This window comes from Pleurodeles waltl, chromosome 3_1 (assembly GCF_031143425.1).
Source record: "Pleurodeles waltl isolate 20211129_DDA chromosome 3_1, aPleWal1.hap1.20221129, whole genome shotgun sequence".
NCBI classification, from domain to species: Eukaryota; Metazoa; Chordata; class Amphibia; order Caudata; family Salamandridae; genus Pleurodeles; species Pleurodeles waltl.
The window spans coordinates 785393996-785417857 of record NC_090440.1 but is presented as its reverse complement, the minus strand read 5'-3'; the positions used below and the strand labels follow the sequence as shown (position 1 = coordinate 785417857).

The window sequence follows — 23862 nt, the reverse complement described above, 5'->3', positions numbered from 1 at the left end:
TTAAGCACTGTGAATCATTAATTTCAAACTAGACTGAAGAGGCCAGTTTTTTTGCATTTCTACAGTGTTAACCGTGCCTTAAGTATCCTATGACAAAGATCTCAATTTCCACTCGTTTGGTTGGATGGCAAGAAGGGTTTGTGGGTCTGACTTCAGGTTTCTAGAGAGTGTTGTACCTGGCCGCCCAGACTAAGACCTTCAAAATGTGACCTTTTAATGCCTTGCTTGAAAGGCGGAATGATTTTACAAGGAGCAAATAAATAGTTTGAGGGCAGCAGTGATGTAGTTCAAATATTTCAAGCAGAACGGAAGTCAAGCCCTTTGCTTCTGGACTTGATGGAGTATGGAAAGATCCTTTTTTAGAAGCCCTACAGAGACTGTGTTGTAGATGTCTTGCCATGAAAGACTACCATTAGTTTTAGGAAACCACTGAAAACTGAGCTTTTCAGGGTGATGTTCAACTGAACTCTAAGAAGAGGGTATCGATTGACAAACATCAGAGAGGGGCCTTCAGCTCTGTGAGATTACACATTTACCTTCCACAATCGTATCATTGCACAAACAATGTGAAACACACCAGTGCAATACAAAACTACTTAACAAATGAACAAATGCATGGATAAATAACGAATAAATAAACAGCAGAATGGACAGCCAGTGTACAAAGACAAAGAGAAAGGTTGCGAAAAAGTCGGATGGAGTTTTGTAGCTGTCTGATTCAGAGAGCCTTGACCTTGGTTTCTGGGGAGTTAGTCCGGTTGTGCCTGTCTGATTGTCGTCGAAGACTTGTTTCAGTTTGTGGCTGCTTAGTAGATAGAGGTTGGCAGTAGCTCTGATGATTGTTATTTTGTGTGTAACTCAAACTGCTAGCCTTGTCTCCCCGCCATGAATGCACTTAGGCCTCGTCAAGAGTCATGAGTTATGTGATGCTTGTCAATTACGCACGGCGTACACGCTCCTTCGGACAGATGATGTTCACTACAGATGACGTTAACTACACTGGTGCGATTTTGCACTGACACTTACTAATTGGAATGACTGAAGTTGTACAATTTGCCAGCAGCTTTTGCACTGTCAGACAAATGCAGTATATATGTTTACATAAAAAGACCAGTGCAAAAGCAACATTTTGTTCTAGTCAGTCCGTCGAAATGTCAGAGTACAATTGCACTGTTACAAGGGAAATCTACAGGCTCCAGAAATGTAGTGCAAAATTCCACTAGGATGGAGGAAATCAATATAATCCAGAATTGTAAGCACAAAAGTGCACTGTTATCAATCCATTTGCCATCTAGAACTAATTGTTATTGTATTCATAGGGCTCCCGTCACAGCAGTGCAGGCGAGACTGCTCCTTTTCAGATGGGGTAGGACTGATTTTCTTGCGTTTGGCCCACCGTTTGTAAAGGTCCAGCCCATCTACAAAGAATGGATGCTGCTTGGTGTGCCTTCCATAGCCTCACTAGATTAGAAGCACCAGTTTCTGAATTGTCGTCATATATTGACATTATTATAGCTTATATACATTTTATTACACACTCGAATTCAGTCTGCTTTAGGGACCAGCTCTAACATGGTTACATAGTTCAGATATTAAGTCTAGTCAAGAAAGACTACCACTAGAACCTGCGACAACGTGTGAGGTTAGGGAATTCAGTAGAAGGCTCACAACAAGTTGGTATACATGGAATGTAATTAGTTGATTATGCAGTGTAATGACAAGGTTGCTTACCAGTAATCTTCATTACTCTGAGGCCAGATCTTCCTCGATACAGCTCTTACATGTGAGATGTAATCTCTGTCCCGCAGAACCTATTCTCTACCTGACAAAAATATTTCACCCAATATAGCTGCCATTACCTCCTCATCTGTCTTCCTCGATCCAGTCCTTACAAGTACACTGGAAACCCAAAGCAGACCTGGCAAATTCTGTCAGACCAGCTCCTAAACGGTGCATAACAAGTGCAGTGAGTGAGCCAGACCACTACAAAGAGGCTTGCATTCTACAACACATTTTTCATTATGTATTCAATTGTATTAGTTTTTAAAGCACAGTAAAAGATGACCCTACAGTGCACCAGAATATGGCAATTTTTAGTGTGGCTCTAAAATGATTTCCTCTATTAATTTTTAACAGTGACTCTCATCTCTCCATAGTACCATAGTCCCTCTCTCACATGTATTTCATGTTTTTTATAGTGCCCCTCATACCACTGTAGGGTACCAGAGCACTTTACATTACACACATACAAAAACAAGTTCTCATAATTCACATTCTACTCCCCCACCAGACCTCTTCGCTCCGCTCAACAAGCACTAGCCACCATACCCCGCATACAGAAGACCTAGGCTGGTGGGAGATCCTTTCCCTACCTTGCGGCAAAGAGCTGGACCACCCTGCCCCTGCACCTCAGGCATTCACCATCACTACAGGAAAACATGGCTCTTCAACTGAAGCTCAAAGGCCAAACTCCCTTAGCACCTTGAGGCCCCTATGGGTGAGTAGCTGCGCTTTATAAACCCTGATTTTGATTTGATAAATCAGTGTATAGAAAATATTACATAAGACAAAGGTGACTACAAGGTGTAGGATCCACATGTCATCCATACTGGTAGGCATTTCTTAAAAGTCCTTGGTCTGGGGAAGCATAAACGTAGGATTCAGAATATAACACAGTGGTTAGGGTTGACTTTACCAATACAAATGTATTTCTACCCAAACAAACTCGGAAAAAGCATAACTTTCTAACCTGTACCATGCAGTTTGCATGCAGAACTTTAATGGCAGTTCATAGCTCACTGTGCTAGATTATGATTGTGACTTAAGAATTGCACAGTACAGAAGGATCTCTGTGATAAAAGCAGGAACCGCTGAGTTATGCACATAAAGTACTGTTATGTGATCTGCACAGTACACGCTTGTTGCAGCAGGCATATTAACACTCTACCATGGAGGAGTCAAAACTATCATTGGACAAAACTCTGACCTCTTCCCAGCAGGTACATTAATCATCAGAGTTATCTTGGCACTTTTATTTCTGCCTGAAAACTGTTGGATATGCAAGGAACTCTGCAGTGCTTTTAAAACTGCTGCTCTGCTACAAAACCGGCCCCCTAGTAATAAAAGCAGCCCGTCACCCTTTCAGCCTCCCGGGGAAACATGTGGTACGGCCAGTCCGGCCTTGCATGTGAGACAATGTCCAAGCTAAAATGGCTGCTTTCTTAACCAGCATCTGGATAGCAGCTAGAAGAACCTGATGATGTAAGCATTCTGTCGGCAGAGGAGTCTGTAGAAAACCCGGAATAAATAAAAAAGATAGGCCTGTCCTATCTGCTTATGTACAGAGTATTCTGCCATGACTGAGGTGTAAGTTTACCTCAAGCCCAGAAAGGTGAAAGTAAGTCTTCTGCAGGGGGAAACAGCCTAAACTATGTGGGTACAGCCACGCGTACCAGAAGGCCGCAAGCTGAACAACGCTAGCCTGAACCACACGTGTCTTAACTACGCATTTGTGTGGTTAAGGCGGGCCGCATATGCGTGGTTCAGGCAGCGGTCTAGCTGTGCGGATGGGCGGGCAAGCAGGAAGGAGCAGGAAGACAGATCGGTCGAGGTAGGTGAGGCTGCGTTTTTTTTTAGTGGTGGAGGAGTTTTTTCAAATTTTAGGGGTGAATGGGGGAGTTTAGAGGGGTCGGGGTAGATTAAAGGGCAGGGGGCAGGGTTGGGGTAGTTTGGTGGATGTCAGGGACGGAGGTAGAATGGGGGGTCGGGGTAGATTAAAGGGCATGGGGGCAGGGGAGTAGTTTTTTACTGGTGCATGGGGGGTTAGGGCTCAGGGAAGGGGAGGATGGGCGGGCAAGCAGGAAGGCGCAGGAAGAAGGATCAGTCGAGGTAAGTGGGGCTGGGGTTGTTTTTAGGGCTTGGGATTTTTTTTTATTTTAGGGGTGCATGGGGGTTTAGGGCTCAGGGTGGGTGGCTGGGTAGTTGCTGGAATTTAGGCTTAAGGGCGGGTTTGGATAGTTTGGGGGGTATTGTGGGTTGCATGGGGGTTTTAGGGCTCAGGGCTGGGGAGGGGGATCGGGGAAGATTTGGGGGTAGGAGGGTAAGGGTGGTTTTGTGGATTTGGGCCTCAGGGCCTTTGGGGGCAGGGTAGTTTTATGGGCAGGGGCTGGTAGATGGCTGGTGTGTTTTAGGGTTCAGAACGTGGAGCGGGTTAGAGTTAAGGGTAGAGGGGCTGGGGGTTTGGGGCAGTTTTATGTATTTATTCCTTGGGTAGTTTTAAGAGCAGTGGAGGTAGGGGTAGTTTTTTAGGTTTTGGGGTTAGGGCAGCGGGTTGGGTAGTTTTAAGTACAGGGATGTGTTAGGGTGCAGGGCAGGGAGCGAATTTACCATCCATATTACTGTATCACATATGCTCTACCAACAAAATTTGTTGTAAAGGCATGCATGGTAAAGCCATGTGTGGTAAAGACGCGGTCGTGGTTCTGACCTTGTTGTTCAGGCATGCGTTGTTTTTCCATGCATGGTTGTGTCATACAACCTTTTGCAGGTCGTTTACATCATACGGTTTTGAGGGGCTTAAAAATATCTTGGCACAAATAACATTTGCTTAGGGAATTGCATGTGTTTTTGTCCCAGATTAGAAAATTTGGGTTAAAAAAAATGGGGAGTAACAGTGCAAACAGACTTTGTAGATGTTTTGCAAGTGTACTTATGTGACATTTAATATGAGTTGGGGCAGTTAATGCCTTTGCAAAACAAGGAGCAAGTGCAATTTGTAATCAGCTTCTAATGGGTGCTAGTGTTAAATCAGTGAAAATACCTCTTATGTTGGTTTAAGTCTAACGACAACACGACACCTGATCTTAAAGAACCGATGGCATCATGTAGAAGCCCCAGTGAGTCTCAGGTGTATTAACTTTATTTACACCTAATTATCTATGATATGTAAATGCCAACAATTAACTTTTACACGTCCCATATAAGTTTGGTGGTATTACTGTTAGAAGCATTTTTTTTGTTTTTCAGCAAAATACATACTACACGCCAAAGTTTCAAATGTATTGGTAACACGCCATGCATTACTACCGTTGAACCTGGCAAGATTACTGCTATTTTGCAATGAAGGGGGAGTCTGTATAACCTTCCGCAGAGGGTTAGGAATCTCGGCTATTAGGTTGTGATGGGTATTGTAATGTAATCCGATAGTAAGTAATATTTTACGTACTGTTACATGGCTTTGTAAATCCAGTCTGGAAGTCCAACTTCCTATTAGTAAAAGTGCAAAGAAGTCACAGTCCTATTTGTTCTAAACCTGTATGGTACTGCCTTCATATTTCTACTTTACTGCAATTCACAAAGACACACAGTGGTACGAATAAGGCACCATATAATGCAAAATGCAGTTACCAAATATTTACAATACAAGCTGAGCTGAAGTCATGATTTTTATACAGATGATTCAAAACAAAAAAACGTTTAAACTATGCGAAGCTGTATTTTGTTTCGGAGAAAGTAGCAAAAAATAATATTTTGCAAATTCATAAACTGATACTGATATCTTCTTCACAAAGTGCAACTCTCAGTTACTGTGCAAATGAGTTTAAGATTAGTTTGGAAAAGAAGTTTAAACCGATAAATGCATACACAATTTATCAAGATGCCACACAGTAAATTTTTAGAATACATTCGCAAAGCATCTGCACAGCCTGAACGTTACCCCTGATTATGAATATGAGGCATATTTTGCTTCCCTCCCCTTCACCGCAGGTTCCCTTGAATGCTTCACCGCCCCTACCTTCCAGGAAGAGATTTGTTCACTCGTAACTTTCGCAGCAATAAATCCGAAATATTGGGCATTATGTCAGAGTTTCCGATAATTTTTCCCTCGTCTTCATCAGCGGATAAAGGAGAACACGGAGAAGGACCTAAAGAAAATTTCACAACATAACCTTTTAATTAATAAGTTCATGTGAAATCAAGTAGAGGAGTAAAAATAACTTTTAATACAAATCAGCCTCAAAACAGACGTGCGAGTACACCCAAACTCTCCAACATTTATGTTAAGTTCCTCACAACGTCATTCCTAAGCGTTCATCCTGACGACTGTTCTCTAGTCACCACAGAACAGCCGATGCTCTGCTTTTCGCCAAGATGAAACAGCTTCTTGATATTGATTTGTGGAAAAAGAAGCTGTCAATCCTATTTTAATGTTAATTTTAATAAGAAATGCCAATAAACCTGAATTGTCCATGCTTCCCCTCCTTTTGCTGGATTTAGAGTGGATCTTCGAGTATGGGAGGATGTGACGTAAGTAATGCGTGCCTGGAGATAAGGCACCACTGGACCTCAACATTAGTCTGAGACGTCCTGTTTTAGAACGTTGGCGGCTTATCCACCCTGGCAGAGCTCTCCGCATGGTACAATCAGACAGGCTCTTGGGCCTTCTTTAGACTTAAGCAGTCAATGGACGACAGCAGGAACTTAGTAAAATATTAAAAGCTCAGTAAAAACGCCTTGCTTGGCTTTTATTGCTGGGCTAGCCTTCCTAACAAAATGGCTTTTTCTGCTTCCAAATACATGATGCTACCATGCAGTAAATGACATAGTTTACAAACTACATAACAAAGTTGAAATTACCATAATTTATTCTTCATTGCAATTGTTTAAGAAACATGAGAAATGTTTAATTAGCAATTTACTTTAAGCATAATTAAAAAAGAAGAACATTTACAGCAGGCAGTGATGATAAAGGGTCAAAATTGATATCATAGTCTTGTTATAGCTTAGCCTGGTGCATATGTCATAGGGAAGAGGGGCACAAATGAAAGTGTTATCTATACCAGTGGTTCCCAACCTTTTGACTTCTGTGGACCCCGCTTTGTCATTGCTGGAGTCCGGGGACCCCCACTGAATCTTTATTGGAATTTTTGGAACCCCCCCAACTGAGTCATTACTGAAAGCTGGGGACCTAATCTGTCAATTTTATTTAATTTTCTAAGCAGTTGCGGACCCCCATGGGTCCCCAGACCCCAGGTTGGGAACCACTGAGCTATAATTCTAGTTAGCCCTGCTCGCTTAGCTAGAAAGGGCCTCATTGTCAGTTTTTAAATTTAACTCAAAAATACTTTTAATTTTGTACAAAAGATAACACAATCACTTATACCTCATAGGAATGGATTAACAGTTTATAATGTGACCTAGTAAGTTAAAAGTGTACTGCCAGAAATTGGTGGGAAGGGTATTGTTATTCACCAGGATTTAAGGAGCTATACTAAAATCAGTAGTGCAGAGGCACCTGGGTTCAGAGTTGTGATGTGCCAATTGCATCCCAGTTATGGTTGTCTATTGCTACCTACCCCCTTGGTAGGAAGGGGCCCCATCTTCCCAGCTTGCATTAGGGATCACGGCACCCTTGCTACGCCACTATTCCTAACCACTTATGCATCAGGGCCCTTTCGATTTTGGTTCTCTTTACTCTCCAACAGCGGCTTAGCTGAGCATTCAGGGCTTACTTCAGGGGATGGCAGAATGTTAGTGTAGAAAATGATTATTTTTTATTTGGTGTACCCCTAGATTTTTGCCCTTTCTGTTTTAGCTGGCTGTAGAACTTTGTGCACTTCACCCCTGCTAAACAGTGATAGAGTGCCTATGCTCCTCTTTTCAACATGAGAAAAGTGGTGGACCCTAAATGGCAAATTAACTTGCCTATACGTTTCTAGTGTATAGTACAGAATGTACCTAGGGCCTGTAAGTTACATGACACTAGTGGACTACAGCCCTACAGTGACATTGTAAAAAATGGCTTCAGGCCTACTGTTGTAGCCTGACTAAAGCAGCTTTTATACTGCAATTTGACTTACCAAATAAACCCTTTTGACCGGTCAAAAACTTCCTTTTAAATATTAATGTCACCCTTATGTAGGCCTTACTGCTCCTAAGGCAGGGTACATGGTTATTAAAAACAGGACGTGTCGAAATGGAATTAATGTTAAACACGTGTGTTAGAAATGGGTGACATTAATATTTAAAAGGAAAGTGGAAAGTGATATAAAATGTGTTAAGTCTTTAAAAAGCAAACAAAGTCTCTTTCACGCAGAAAGTACCTGGTTGGAGTGAAAAATCTCCGCAAAGGGCCGCAGAGGAGGAGACGCGTGGAAAAATGGTGTGTTCGTCAGTTTCGCCCCTTCACACATGGACTTGCGTCATTATTTTCCATACGGGGAAGAAGTTGCATCGATTTCCGGCACACGGACGGGTCTCCTCTTTGGGTTGTGGGGTTTTCAGACACCCCGGGGTCTGTGCGTGCAATCCTGGGCTTGTTGACCGGCTGCGCATCGTTCCGGTGGGCGATGCGTGGAATTTTCTCCCTCACGGCAGGTGCTTTGTCGATTTCCCCTCTGGAAGTCGGGCGGCGTTGTCCAGGCGGGCCGTGCGTCGAATTTCCGGTCGCACCGCAGGCGCCGCGTCAATCTTTTCCTCGCGAAGTCGAGCGCCGTCTTTCCGGTTCGGCGTGCGGTCAATTTTTCACCGCAGACTAGCTGTGCATCAAATTTTTCATTGCACAAGGAGTCCAGTTGCAAGAGAGAAGACTTTTTGGTCCTGAGACTTCAGGGAACAGGAGGCAAGCTCTATCCAAGCCCTTGGAGAGCACTTTTGCAGCAAAGCAAGAGAGCAGCAAGACAGCAGGACATCAGCAAGGTAGCAGTCCTCTGTAGAAAGCAGTCAGGTGAGTCCTTTAGGCAGCCAGGCAGTTCTTCTTGGCAGGTTGCAGGTTCTGGTTCAGGTTTCTTCTCTAGGAAGTGTCTGAGGTGGCAGGGCAGAGGCCCTGTTTTATACCCAAATGTGCCTTTGAAGTGGGGGAGACTTCAAAGAGTGGCTTAGAAGTGCACCAGGTCCCCTTTCAGTTCAATCCTGTCTGCCAGGGTCCCAGTAGGGGGTGTGGCAGTCCTTTGTGTGAGAGCAGGCCCTCCACCCTCCCAGCCCAGGAAGACCCATTCAAAATGCAGATGTATGCAGGTGAGGCTGAGTACCCTGTGTTTGGGGTGAGTCTGAGTGAATGCACAATTTGCTGTCAACTAAACCCAGACAGACGTGGATTGTAAGGCACAGAAAGATTTAAGTGCAGAGAAATGCTCACTTTCTAAAAGTGGCATTTCTAAAATAGTAATATTAAATCCAACTTCACCAGTCAGCAGGATTTTGTATTACCATTCTGGCCATACTAAATATGACCTTCCTACTCCTTTCAGATCAGCAGCTACCACTTCAACAATGTCTGAAGGCAGCCCCAATGTTAGCCTATGAAGGGAGCAGGCCTCACAGTAGTGTAAAAACGAATTTATGAGTTTTACACTACCAGGACATGTAAACTACACAGGTACATGTCCTGCCTTTTAGCCACACAGCACCCTGCTCTAGGGGTTACCTAGGGCACACATTAGAGGTGACTTATATGTAGAGAAAGGGGAGTTTCAGGCTTGGCAAGTACTTTTAAATGCCAAGTCGAGGTGACAGTGAAACTGCACACACAGGCCTTGCAATGGCAGGCCTGAGACAAGGTAAAGGGGCTACTAAAGTGGGTGGCACAACCAGTGCTGCAGGCCAACTAGTAGCATTTAATCTACAGGCCCTGGGCACATATAGTGCACTCTACTAGGGACTTACAAGTAAATCAAATAGTCCAATTTCGTGTGATCCAAGGTTACCATGTTTAAAGGGAGCGAGCATATGCACTTTAGCACTGGTTAGCAGTGGTAAAGTGCGCAGAGTCTAAAAACCAGCAAAAATTAGGTCAGAAAAAGAGAAGGAGGAAGGCAAAAAGTCTGGGGATAACACTTCAGAAGGGCGATTTCCAACAATGTGCCTGCAATGAAAAAGCTTCAAAAGCTATTTTCACTGTTGCAAGGATGACTGTTCCATAGAAAAACACTGAGATGCAATCTAAAATCTAATAATGCTACATTTGGCTAGGATAAACCTAGTAATTTCATTCTTGGACTCTTTGTAATATTTATTAAATGCCCAATTCATTGAGGAACTTTGTTTTTAAATACATATGAAGGGAAAGGGTACTTTTAGAAAGTTATCTTTTCCCTGCCTAAAGTTCTCTGTGTGCTCAGCTGTGAATGAAGTGTGAAAACTGCTCCAAGAGCAGGAGACAAAGGTCTGGGTGTGGGAAGGTGTTTTAGTTCCTTTGGTAGGATGGGCACTTATATAGTGTCCTGAAACTTAATTATCTTCAGGCCAGGCAGTCCTCCCCTGCCCCAGACAGATGGCAGATGACCCGTGCACAGTCTTGTTTTTTGTCCTTCAAGTGAGCCAGGCTTCAATCACAGTGGAGAGGGAGTTGGCCCCAGAACTGGTTTGAAGTGACCACAAGGGAGAGCTTGTTCATTTCCCCAGCCATACCTCTGAGGTGGACTGTTGGTGATGGCATGTTCTGGTTGGCTGAGCCAGGAAGAACCTACCACTCCCATCAGGGGAGGGTGATTACACTCACTGTATTACATGTGCCCTACCCATGGGCAACTTGGCACTAAGCAATCAGGCTTATCACAGAGACAATGTGTAAAGCATAGGCACGTCACTCTTACACAATAAAGACAATGAGCGTCACCAAAGAGACTTCACACGTTGTGAATGTAAAGAAGATTTATATTCAACAGAAACAATAACTACTAACATGACATGTACATTGTGTACTTCTGGACATAAATCACATTAGGAAATAACACTAGCAGTACATGGTCCAATCATGTTAAAAAGACATCAGCAATTTATACACTTAGTCAGAAAATACTGCTTTCCCTTGCAACACCCTCATGCGGTGCAAAACTTTGTCAGCACAAGACCCACCCTAGCAATTATTACAGTTCCCTATCACACAGTTGTAGGGTGCACCCCGGTTCACAACTATAGCAGCAATGTGTACACACAGATAATTACAAAACTTTTAAAAAGCCTTGTGGGCCTTGGCTGCATGGGCAAAACTCAATGTCAACCGCGATAATCTTTTGGCAAGAAAACAACATGTACAGCCACACTACCATGTGTTGCAGTTGATCACAGGCAGTCACTCCCACATGCTCATTCCGCACTGCTACACAATGCCACGGATATCAGACAGGCTTGTATAGCACGCACTTGGACACACTTGCACCCAGCACCCAAATGCGATGCACTGATATCCGGTCAGTCAGTGTCACTGTGCTTGCAGACCCCGTGGGCCCAAACCCTCCTCCACCTTTCAACAAACTTCTTCTACCCGTCCCAAAGTGCTGAAGATGAAAGAAATCTTTCCCTGGGTGCTAGGCCAATCACAGCCGGCTTCACGCTGATTTAGAAAAGCAAATACCAAGATGATTAGTTGGCAGTTGACAAATGGAAGTGTGGCCCAATCTAGAGGTTCACTCAGAGGGCTCCATACAGGCCCTGTTCTGCAAAGCACAAGTAGAGGGTCACCGTAGGACACACTCTGCTCACAATAGTACCCAGCCAAGCCAGGCACTTTAATACATGAATCCGCTCCTTCACGCCCCTTTGGAAATAGGGCACAATCTTGGTGCACAATGACTTGATTTGCACCAGACAATCTTGATCACACACAAAGAGTTACCAAATCCATACCTCCCTGGAATGAGGCACAACATATGGTGCAGACAATTCTACTCACACAGGAAGATTTACCAAATCCGTACCTCTGTGGAATGAGGCACAACATCTGATGCACGATGACTTGAGTCACACCATACAATTCTGGTCACACATGAAGATTTACCAAATCCGTACCTACCTTGAATGTGGCACAATGTCTGGTGCACAATGACTTGAGTCGCACCAGACATTCCCGGTCACACGAAGATTTACCAAATCTGAACCTCCCTGGAATGAGGCACAACATCTGGTGCACTATGACTTGAAATTGCCCTTGGCCCTAGAATCCCAGATTTTGAGACTTCATAGTGTCTTGCTTCATCATATGACCACCTAGCCCCATCCGGGTAGGATAGTGCCACCTGGACGGACTCAACGGACTCAACCTGATCGTTAAAATAACTTGAAGGGACTGCTGAAATTAGAATTAGAATTCACAGTTACTCTTGACACACTACCAAGTCTCAAAATCTGGGATTCTAGGCCTAAGGGCAATTTCTTTGCCACTCCTTGTGTATATGGTTCTGAAAGGTGGGGACACAGTATGAGGTATTGGTTCTTCCTCTGAGCCGAATTCTTCCCCACTCTCCCATTTGTGTTATGGCACAATGACTTGAGTCACACACAGAGAGTGCAAGTTCAGCGGTGCCATACAATGTAGAATGCAGCACTGCTAGAGGTAGCCCCCACCTCTTTGGGTCGCAACCTGTGAATCGGACACCGCACGCAATAAGCATGCAGTCAAAGTGTCACACAAGCGAAATGTGGCTCGGTCAGCAGAGTGGTGAATTCTCTCACCACCAACACGACACTTATGCGTGTCAAGGCCCCACAATGCAGTGCCACACTTCTTCAACACAGGCTGTTCCTTTGGGGCTCTGCACCAGGAATTCAGGTCTGCAGGCACAATACTTAATTCCACGCTCACACCGCTGCCACCAGATGGGATCCAGCAGATGATGTGGGCACTTAAGTGGGTACTGCTCTCCAGATGTCACAGGCAGAAGGTGTAGGTCCCTTGCAAGAGGTCTTTATTGTCCCTGAGACCGCCTCCAGAAAACAGGGGGCAAGCCTACAAGCACACTTTGGGGTGCCACACAGCAGCAGGCAATCAGCCCAGGCCAGCCACGATTCATGAAAGGTGCGCGGTCCCTTCCAAGGGCAGTAATTACTCTTTGTGCACAACAGATTACTTTGGCAGTGTGTTCCCACAAGCACATTCCTATTTTGCTGCAGTGTGACACCACTAGTTATACTATAGTGTGGCTTTGATGTTGGGGGTGGCTCAGAGTGTTCCCCTTTGAGTCACAGATGTCTCCCTTAAATTTTAGTCCTGTCTGCCAGGAGGCATTGGAATGCAGATCTTCATCTCTAGTGAGGCCATGATCTGGCTCCGAGAGGCAAAGTGTCAAAACCTCTCCCTCCAATCTATCCAGCCAGGCCCTCTAATGGCAGAGGTATGTTGTTCCAGTTGTGTGCCCAAGGATTATAGCTGTCGTGGGGAATGCACAGAGGTGCTCCTCCAGCTTCCACTGTGAATAAGAGTTGAATTTATGGATCAAATCTGTTTATTGGTATATGATATGTGTGAACAAAATACACAGCTATGCGCCTACAGCCACATCAGCAAGCAGCAAGAAAACAGTAAAGTTTTATCTGTCACTCAAGCCAAGGAAATGACCAGCAGAGAGTGCTGTTTGACATGGACTGACATATATTATCATCCTTCTCGCCTCAGATATCATTATGCCAGAACCGTTATCACATGGAGCAAGGAAACCAATCAAAAAAAGGGGGAAGGAGAGAACAAAGGAAGAATACAACAAGAAAACAAGGTAAAACAACAGAGCTCCCTCATTCATCATTCAGCGATGCCTCTTGGGCCTCATTCCACCCCGGCGCAGCCATCTGTTCCTCCCACGGTCAGGCATCCTGCAACAGCCTCAAAGTCCTTAAGTATGCAGGGCAAGTGACTTCGCTGAATTCAGTGGATAGAATCTGAATAAACGGTCTACAGAGAGCGGTCGTATCTTCCGCTCTCTGTCTAGTCGCCAGTGTTAGTTTCTCCATCGCTAGGATGAACCAGAGTTTGTGAAGCAATGAGGTGCAGCTCGGAACCCTATCTGTACCCCACAGAGCTAGTATCGTCTGGCGTGACGCATTCAGGGCAAGGGCAATCTGTCATCCGCTCAATGAGCGGAGGGAGAAGCTAAGAGGGTTAGGCAGACCTAAGATAACATACGTCGGAAGTCTGGGAATCTCAGTGTGGAATACTCTATCTATGTCATCAAGAATGCTCTTCCAATATCTTTTCAGCTTGGGGCAGTGCCACAGCAGGTGCATGAGTGTGCCTGTGTTTCCGCAACCCCTCCAGCAGAGCCCAGGTTTAGTGGGGTCCCATGCGTGTAACCACGCCAGGGTATAGTACCAGTATGGCTAACTTATAAGCTGTTTCCGCCCCCGATATGTTATGAGCTGTGTGATGTGCTCTGAAGTAGATACTATCCCCCTCCTCCTCTGTCAGCTCCCTCTCAATCTTTTCTGCCCCCTGGTTTTACAAGGTGGTGAGGCCACGCGAAGAAGTTTATAGATTTCCTATATCAGCCGATTGTCATCTTTCTTTACCGGGAGCCATTTCTCGAAAGGCGTGAGTGTTCTAGCTACTAAGGGCCTGACCGTCAGTTAGAGTACCCAGTGTCTGACTTGATAGTATGTCAGTCTGTCTGCTTCCGTAAGTCCGTATGTCTCTCTCAGCTGATCAAAGGGGATAATTCCATTTGGATTGAATAGACTCCCTCCCTCCCTCATACAAACGGTGAAAGTTCTCTGACTGCAATCCGGGGGTGAAGTCGGAATTCGCACAAATCGGCGTCATAGGTGAGGGGAAGGTCGTCAAACCGTGTCTTGTCACCACCGCGTCCCACACCCACAGAATCGCGCCCATGATCGGTGAGGAATATAGCCCCTTCGCTCTGTGTCTGCGTCGTAGCCAGGGCTCCTTCCACATATGAGACCCAGCAACTGTGTGGTCCATGAAGCACCAGTGCTTCTCAGGAAGCGGGCAGCTCCACTCCAGCATAAAGCGCAGCTGGGCCGCTTGGTAATAGCTCAACAGGCAAGAAACCGCCAGCCCCCCTCCTCCTTAGGATGGTATAATGTGTGACGTGATATGCGTGCAGGCTTCTTATCCCATTTAAATTTCAAGATCGCTGTCTGAAGTGTAGTTATGGTGTTAGGCGTCGGAGTCAAAGGAAGTGTCTGAAACAGATAGAGTATGCACGGCAAGATTGTCATTTTGATTGCAGCCACCCTACAGAACCATGATAGGTTGTGCTTCCCCCACATCTCTAAGTCGTTCAGTATCTCCCTTGAGAGAGAAGCCGTCGCCGCTAAAGCTATGCCTAGGTACGGGACATGTGACGTTGTCCATATAAAAGGGTATCTGGGACGTAGTTCCTCCTCATGTTCAGGGGGGACCGACAAGTTTAGGATTTGAGATTTCTGTGTGTTCACTTTAAACCTGGAGGCCATACTAAAAGTGCATAAGGTGTCCATGAGCACCGGGAGGGAGACCATAGGTTCTGCCAGTGTAAGAATCACATCGTCGGCGTATAAGCTGATGAGGTGGTGATCGCCCCCAAATTTAATGCTGGTAATACAGGGATCATCGTGAAGTAATTGTGCTAGGGGCTCCATGTAAAGAGCAAATAAAAGTGGGGAGAGCGGGCACCCCTGTCTCGTTCCTCATCCAATCGGGAACGGCAAAGACAATGTCCCGTTGACTCGGACCGCTGCCTTGGGCTCCTGATATATGCATTTTATCCAGGTCAGGAGTGCCGGTCCAACCCCGAAGCGCTCCAGTACCCGGAAGAGGTAGGGCCAATGCACCCTATCGAACACTTTCTCCGCATCAATGGTGAGGAGGAGTGCCTCCTTGTGGGATCTGTTCATTTTGTCTATTAAATGTAAGAGCCGTTTCGTGTTGTCTCCACACTGTCGGTGGGGTATAAAGCCTGCTTGATCCGGGTCGATAAGCTCAGGCATGTAGGGATTAAGACGCTGTGCTAAGATACCCGTGAATAGCTTGGCATCTATGTTTAGGAGTGAAATGGGTCGGTATGAACCACAGTCCTCTGTGCTTTTCCCAGGTTTGTGAATGACCGTGATGGTGGCCTCTAGCATGCTGGGTGTAAGGGCCTTGGTCTCTATGAAAGAGTTGAAGAGCCATGTGAGGATTGGGGCCAACTCTGAACAGAAGGTTTTATAAAAAAGCCAGGCGACTTCCCGACCGTAAGACGGGAGATAGCCAAAATCACCTCCTCTATCCTTATGGGTTGGTCAAGGCAAGCTGCGTCCCGCTCACGGAGTGGTGTGACTGCACAGTCCATGAGGTAGGAAGATGGGTCGGGGCCAGTCGCTGGGTCCGCTGTATATAGCTCTCTGTAAAAGTCCACAAAGGCCTTAGCTATTTGCATATCTGTTCGCGCCTCACCCTGGGAGGGGGAACGCCCCATCTTTATGGCGTTGGCAGACGGCTGAGCCCTTAGTTTATGGGCCAAAAGTTTCCCCGATCGATTGCCCCCTATACAGAATTTAGGTTTGAGCCGGGCTACAGCATACTCCGCCCGATCCCAGTCCAGTTATTTCAATTGTAAGCGTGCTTTCTCTAATTCCCTCCAAACCCTGGGAGTGCTGGTATGTTTGTGGGAGCACTCCAGAGCAGCCACTCTAGTCTCTCTGGGCTTTGTTTTCTTTGGCAGAGAGTGAGATCACCTCCCTGTGTATGACTACCTTCAGCACCTCCCAAAGTGTCTCTAAGCTATTCAGCCCATTATCATTGTGACTAATATAGTCCAGTATGGCTTGTCGCACCGTCTCCACTGTGACCCGGGACTGAAGTATCGTGCCTCGAAAGCGCCACCCCAGGGCCCGGGCTCAGCCACAGTCGAGGCGAGCCACCAAGCATATAGGGGCATGGTCTGTTAGAGCCCTGGGCTCAATCATGGTATTCCTGACTCGGGAGCGGAACCCTGAAGAGGCCAGGAAATAGTCTATGCATGTGTAAGTCTTTGAGGATGCCGAATAAAACTAATAGATTCAGGTGTGCTGTCCGCCAGATATTGTCTAAGTCACAATCTGCCAGCCACTGTCGCCCATCGGGGTCAGAGCCCCAGTCTGCCCATATTGGTGTCCTGATCGATCAAGATCATTATCCATGACAAGATTAAAGTCCCCACCCACAAGTATAGCCCTGTCCGGGGTTGTGAGCATCGCAGATATAGCCTTTCTCATGAATATTTCTTGTTGAGTGTTAGGTGCATAAATTGTTGCAATTGTGAAATGGAATGACTCTATGCCCATTCTGAAGGCCAGGAACCTACCCTTAACCTCATGTATCTTAGCAATTACCTCTCTGGGGAAAGCTTTCGATATAAAAACTGCCACCCCCGTGTTTTGTAGGGGCGGAAGACCCGTACTGCCGGGGGAACCATTTGGAGCGCATACGATATGTGTCCTTAGCCAGCTGGTGCATCTCCTGTAACAAGCAAATGTGGCTCTCAGAGCGCTCTAAGGAAGGGAGAACCGCTAACCTCTTCAAGGGATTATTAAGGCCCCGACATTGAGGCTTAGGCATTTAAGTGTCAAGTGTAGGTAAGTGGTCGGAAAGCCGTAGTAGCTGGCCTCTACTGGGAGGCAGTGATCAGGGATAGCCCTGAGAAAGTGAGCACACAGGAGCATGAGGGTCTTAACAATAGAATGTAGTTCCTGTAGGGGGAGCATATTGTAGCGTAACAAAAGGGCACAACAGGTGCACATCAATCACAGTCAAGTCCTCTATGGGGAGTCCAAAAAGAGGCTAAGTCCTAGACAGGTGTCGGCAGCACCCTACATGGCCTACTCGTGATATCCAGAGTCCCCGCTGCCCAGGCCCTGCTCCAATGTCTTCACTCCTTGCTCCTGGGATGGCCTCAGGCCACTTCAACATCTTCCGGGAGCTATCCGCATCTATGAACTGATCCCAGCGGTAATACTATTCAGTACAGATTGTCTCTCAAGTGCTCTTTCAGTAGATGATGTCCACGGTGGTTTCCGTTTCTTTTCTTTTCGTCGCCATCTCTGTCGGTTCTCTGGAGGAGCCTCCTCCTGGGGCCCAGTCCGTCGTTCTGTCTCCTCTATATTTAGTATCCGACGAGCCTCCTGCAGCGATTTCACCTGTCTCATCTGGTCCCCCCACGGAACACGAGTCAAAAATGGTGGCCCCAGTTGTAAGGCGTAGAGTTTGCCCGGAGGTGTTCTGTAATGGGCTTAAGTTCTCTTCGTCTCTGTAAGGTCAGCAGCGAGAGGTCCTGATAGAGCTGTAGATTGTGCCCCCTAAACTGGACCTGAGGGAGATTTCACGCATTCTGGAGGAAATCTTCTTTGGTCATAAAATTGTGTACACACGCTAAGATATCAGGAGGGTGCGCTCCAGCCCCCCCTACCGGCCTGCTCTGTGAACCCGATCCAATGTTATCTCCTGCTTGCTTTCCGGGCCGAGGAGGGAGCGAAATAAAGCTGTGACTAACTCCCTAATGTCCTCTCCTTCTGCCCCAAGAGGAACTCTTCTAATGCGTATATTATGGCGTCTGGAGCGATTTTCCAAGTCCTCTGTCGCGATCTGCAGTTGCTCCTGGTGTTCGCGCAGATGGAGAATTTCCTGTTGCAGGTGTTCGACTTCTTCACCCCTGGAGATCTCATTGTCCTCTATACTCGACACTCTTTCCCCTAACGAGGTGATGTCCGCACACATGTCCCGCATCTCCTGGGAAATATATTTTTGCAGCTCCTGCAGAACCATCCTCAGAGAGTCGAACAAGGAGGTGAGAAAGCCCTTCGTAACCGGGGCCCCTCCGTCGTCCTCTTCATCGCCCTTTTCCTCGGGCCCACTCGCCTGGGCAGCAGCCTCAGGGGGCTTGCTCTGTGGGGGGTGCGTTCTCGTCAGCATCTCCCTGACCAACTGATCCCTCTTAGGTTTGGAGGACACCATAGGTAGTCTGAACTCCGGCCGGGACCACCCGGCCCCCCCTCTAATAAAGGCATTGTCTAATGGCTCCTCTAACACTCCGCCGCGGGCCGGCTCGCACCGCCGGGCCTTTACCTTCTGCTGGGGTGCCACGCTCCCCCCACAGGCACGGGGCCTGCCTCTCCAGGGGATGGCAGGGCCCTGCCACCTCTGTCCTCACACTCCCGGCCCGCCGGGCCCTCCCGGAGTTGCCAGGCTCTTGAGGGGCCAGGGGTCAGCGCCACGCTGCACCGCCGTGTGCCTCCGCCTCGCCGCGGGCTGAGCAGTCCCGCCGAGTCACCCGCTGTCGCATCACTCCTCCCACCTCAGGGCCCACCGGTCTTCTGTTTCCGTAGTGGGCAGGGGGGATCCAGCTTCTCCCCCCCATTCTTCCAAGGCCCCACCGGGCCGCCCTGGCACCACAAGACTTGCACCGGGCCGAGGGGCCGAAGCCGTGCACCGATGCTGCTCTCACGGCCCTTCCCCTGGGCCTGTACCTCCGCGGCTCGGTAGTTGCCGCCACGCTCCTCCCATCAGCCGCTCCCATCACCGCCGCCACTAGGCCTGGGATCAGCCGTCCGTTCCTCCGGTTGCTCCACTGAGGCCACCAACCCGGGCTGACAGCCCATGCCGACCGCCTGCACACCGGGATCCACCAGCGGCCCGAACCGGCCAACTCCAATGGCCAGTCCACCTCTCACCAGGTTGCTCCGTGCGGCCCCCGGATCTCTGCAGCGCTCCACTAAACACTCGGGGACGCTCTAGACGACAGGGCCCGGGACCGATGTGCCGCTGTTTAGGCCCGGGCGGCGGAGCTCACGAGGACATGTCCACTCACGCCGCCATCTTGGCCACTCCTCCCATAAGAGTTGAATTTAAAAGGCACACAAAGTGTTTTCGAGCTGAGAAATGCCAACTTTCTAGAAGTGACATTTCTCAGTTAATTATTGACAAAACCACCTTTACTATAGGAAGGGATTTGTCAGGATGAAGTCAATGATAGGAAACAGTATGAGCCTGCTCCACTGTAATCCACTATTGCAGTTAGGAATAACTGTTAACTTTCCCCCAATGTTAACCTATGGGCAGAGCAGCTCTCAGGTGGAGTGGAAACACACATGGATATTCCTCACTCCCTGGGCATGTGTGACCTTGCGTACACACAAACCTGAAGTGGCAGGTTGGACACATGTTTAAAAATACCGTAGGTGTAACTGCGCAGTCATAGGCCTGCTATGATAGGTTGATCACATGTGTGCACACACAGGCCTGCTATGACAGGCTGAGGACATGTTTAAAGACACCATAGTTACAAGTGTGCACACACAATCCTTATAGGGTGCACCCCGCTTATAGTCCTGCTATGAAAAGCTTGTCTCATATTTAAGAACACCACAGGTGCAAGTGTGCACACACAGACCTGCTATGACAGACTGGACACATGTTTAAGGACACCATAGGTGAATGTGTGCACACCCAGGCCTGCTATAACAGGCTGGGCTCCTGTTTAAGTACACCAAAGGTGCAAGTGTGCACACCCAGGCCTGCTATGACAGGCTCAGCACGTTTGGAAAACCAGCAGGCATGCATGCATACTGTGGTCAGCACCAATTCCTAACATAGGTAGGAAAGGCATGCACACTTCACACTGTACTTACAGTAGGGAAGTGCCCAGAGCCCTAAGGCAATTGGATAGAAAATTAGCAAAACCGAGGGGAAGAGCCGATCCCCTAGGTAGGGAAAACCCATGTGGAGGTTCTTCACTACTGGGGCATGAGACACCCATGTCTACCCACCCAGCCTTCCAACTACCTTCTGCTTCACCCTTCAGGGGTGCCCTAGGAGTAGCAGCAGGCCCACTCGGGATTGGCCACGGAGTTAGAAGTGCCAACCTGAGCACCAGTGATGGTGTCAGCCAAGGCAGTCATAAACTGAGCGGCAGGACCAGGCGGCTGATAGATAAGTTAGCCCCTGCTAAAGTGCAGTTACTTGAGAGTGTTAACGTGAAGAAGATGGCCTCACTGCCCTCGATCTTCATTCCTGTAAAAGTACAGGACAATGATTCTTTAAAGATCAAAGCCAGCCCTCTCCCTCTTCCAGAATGTCCGTTCAATCTAGCTAGGCCATAACCAGTCGGAATTGCCTCAAGGATGTCAGGGGCTGATGTATCCGTAAGCTAAGTTTCTGAAAGAAAAAGCACACTTGGGCAATGTTCCCTTATAAGGTCCCCGATCTGAGCTTTGTGCTTAGGGAGTGAGTGACAGTTAATAGCAAAACATTTATCTAATCGTCCCGGCGGGGGGTCCTCTCTCCCCCAAGAGTTCATATGCTTAGTACCTTTCCAGCTGAAACCACATTGGCGACAGTCAGAATTGCCTCTACCGACATTCAGCAAATGTAGACAATCCTCATTCACCTTCTCAGTGGCCAGAGAGAACATTTCCTTAGCAGAGTAAACCTTACGATCTAAGTCTTCACTGGCAGGGGTCCTGGCCCCTGGCACCATCCAGGTGCGGAATGGCACAGACAGGATTGCCTTAGGCGCACCTTTGGCACGCCAGCAGCTCGTCCGCGCAGCTCACATGACTAAATAGGCCGCCTGTGAGGGGGTGTGGTCAGCCGAGCTACGAGTAATAAACCGGGGCCAACCAAAATCGAACTGGAGCCCAGCTACTCCTGCTCCTACTGGCAGGCTATCCTCCCAGAGTGAAGTTATTGGGAAACAAAGTCCAAATTAACCTAAAAATACCCCCAAAAATAATGTGAAAAATAAACACATGAAACCAATTAAAACACCGGTGGCACTTGACCTAAAATGGCCAACAACCAGGACGGGAGCCAGGCATCTCTCATGCCTAATGCGCTACAAGGAACAGAAAAGTGATATTTTGAATGCAGATAGCGAGGATGCTGTTGAGCAGAAAAGATCCTGCTTCAAGTAAGTAGAGTCTGCTATGATTGCACAGTTCATATGAATAAATAGGCCACCTGTGAGGGAGCATGGTCAGCCGAGCTGCGAATAAAGAACCAGGGCCAACAAAAATCAAACTGGAGCCCAGCTATTCCTGCTCCTTCTGGCATGCTACCCTCCCAGAGTGAAGCTACTGGGAAACAAATTAACATAAAAATGGCAAACAAATCATGTGAAATATAAACACATAAAACCAGTTGAAACACTGGTGGGCCCAGATCTAGGATGGCCGCCAACCAAGATGGGAGCCAGGCATCTCCTGCGCCTAATGCACCACAAGGAACAGAAAAGGAATATTTTGAATGCAAGTAGTGAGGCTGCTGGTGAGCAAAAAAGATCCTGCTGCAGATAAGTAGAACCCCATATGTCTGAGACATATGAAGAGCCCTGAAAGCCTGGACCTGCGCTACCTCTTGTATCCACACAGCATACTCTCTGTGAAGGGAAGGTTTCCAGATAGGCTGGATTGAGCAATTTTTGAAGAAGGGGCAAATTAGATAAATCTCCCAGATTTATAGATGAAAATGCCCCTTTTGTGAAAAATAATCAGTTGCCGCTAAGTGGCGCCAGTCCCTAGATCCTGGTGAGGAAGCAGGAGTCAGCCTTTACAATGGGAGTGTCGAGCACTTCAGACTCACCCCCACATCAGCAGAGGGAGAATGATGTCACCTGCTTGAAGTTTCAAACTGTCATTGACACAGGTGACCAAAAGCATTCTTTCAAATATATGATTCTATGAACAGAGCTATTTGTGGTTTGTAATTCTGCTGTTGGCTGCTGCGTCTGGTGCCTTCATTTGTTAGAATACAGTTAAAGATGATGAAAGGGAGGAGCCTTCTTTCTTTTCTGTTCAGGATGTTAGAATATTATACAACACCAAGTACAACTGATCTATAATTTTTTCATGTAGCAATGTGGAAGAAATTGGCTTTTATGATGGGATGTAATTTAAAAGCACTATAGTGACACATGGAAAGAAAGTGTGTCTTTGACACCCCTAAAAGTGTGTCTTGTAAGCCCACAGGGTAGAGTTCCTATTATATAAAAACAACATAATGCATTTATGAAATAAGTACTGTGATATGTGATCACATTTGACCAAAGACCCAAAAGCTATTTTTTTTACTGTGTAGGTTTAGGCTACATTTGCCAGGAAGCGATCTAGACAAAGTTAAGTTCATAATTTGTATTTTCACTGGGGAAAAAGCTACCAAAATAAATGAAAATAACTTTCAGTCAGCTTTCAAAATCTGATTTAATGTCAAATAAGATTTTGATACCTTTAGTGGAATTGTTACTTTGTAAAATGTACTTTTTGCTGTCAAAGTCAAAACTGACTTAGAATCAGTCTTGCAACTCATCTCCTCTAGAAGCTCAAAACAATTCCCCGACTGCAGTTAATTATCCTGCCCTTCAAAAGGCAATGAATTGGCCTCTAGTTTCAGAAAAGCGGAGTGCTGGCAACCACTGGCCACTTATCAGGGATCAGCCACCTGGTGACTTAAACAACTGGCACAGCAAAGGACAGCCTTAACATGAAATCTTTAAGTTAGAGATAGAGCTGTCAGGTTTCACTCCCAATCTTTTACAGGGGACTTCTAATCTACTTCCCCAGGCACCAACAATATGCTAAAATATGTAAAGACATTTAGCAGCCACAATGCAACCATAAAGTAAGCTTAGCTGTTTTCAATTATACAAGGTTGGGAAGACAGAAGCAGAAAATGAATTGATTAAATAGGAGCTTTCATCTCATGAAGAAGAGCACACTGAAACTTGAAATGCATGGTGGACTTTGTGTCATTGAAAACAGCTAACCATCTTAAAATAGATATTGGTTTACAAGCTAAATCTGATGAGGAAAAATTAATGCATTTAAACACACAGAATAAAACTGAATAGAATTGTTATAGCAGTTTAATTGGTAAAAAAGTATATGGGTTGGATATATATGTTGGCAGAAAGAGAACTCTGTTGTAAAGTGATGGAGCACCCTTTCCGCCAACCAGAAGGTGCACCTGCCTCATTTAGAGTCAGGCAGACCTTCAGTGTGTGGCTGCCGAGACTACTCCATTTATACCACCTGCACACACCTCCCAAGGCCCAACGGAGTAAGGGCCGTCAGAGGTTTGGCCATGTGTCCATCCACCCTTTCAAGAGTGTGCAGACACATAACCAATTTTTACTGCCCATCACT

At 46.7% G+C, this 23862-nt stretch overlaps 1 protein-coding gene across 1 annotated transcript in view; it reads right to left on the bottom strand.

Moving 5' to 3' along the window:
• The window catches only part of IRAG1 (inositol 1,4,5-triphosphate receptor associated 1), a 547704-nt gene that overhangs the window by 148276 nt on the left and 375566 nt on the right, over positions 1-23862 (bottom strand). The window contains exon 10 of the mRNA XM_069223615.1: positions 5795-5924. Coding sequence (XP_069079716.1) covers positions 5795-5924 — 130 coding nt within the window. The remainder of the gene's footprint in view (positions 1-5794; positions 5925-23862) is intronic.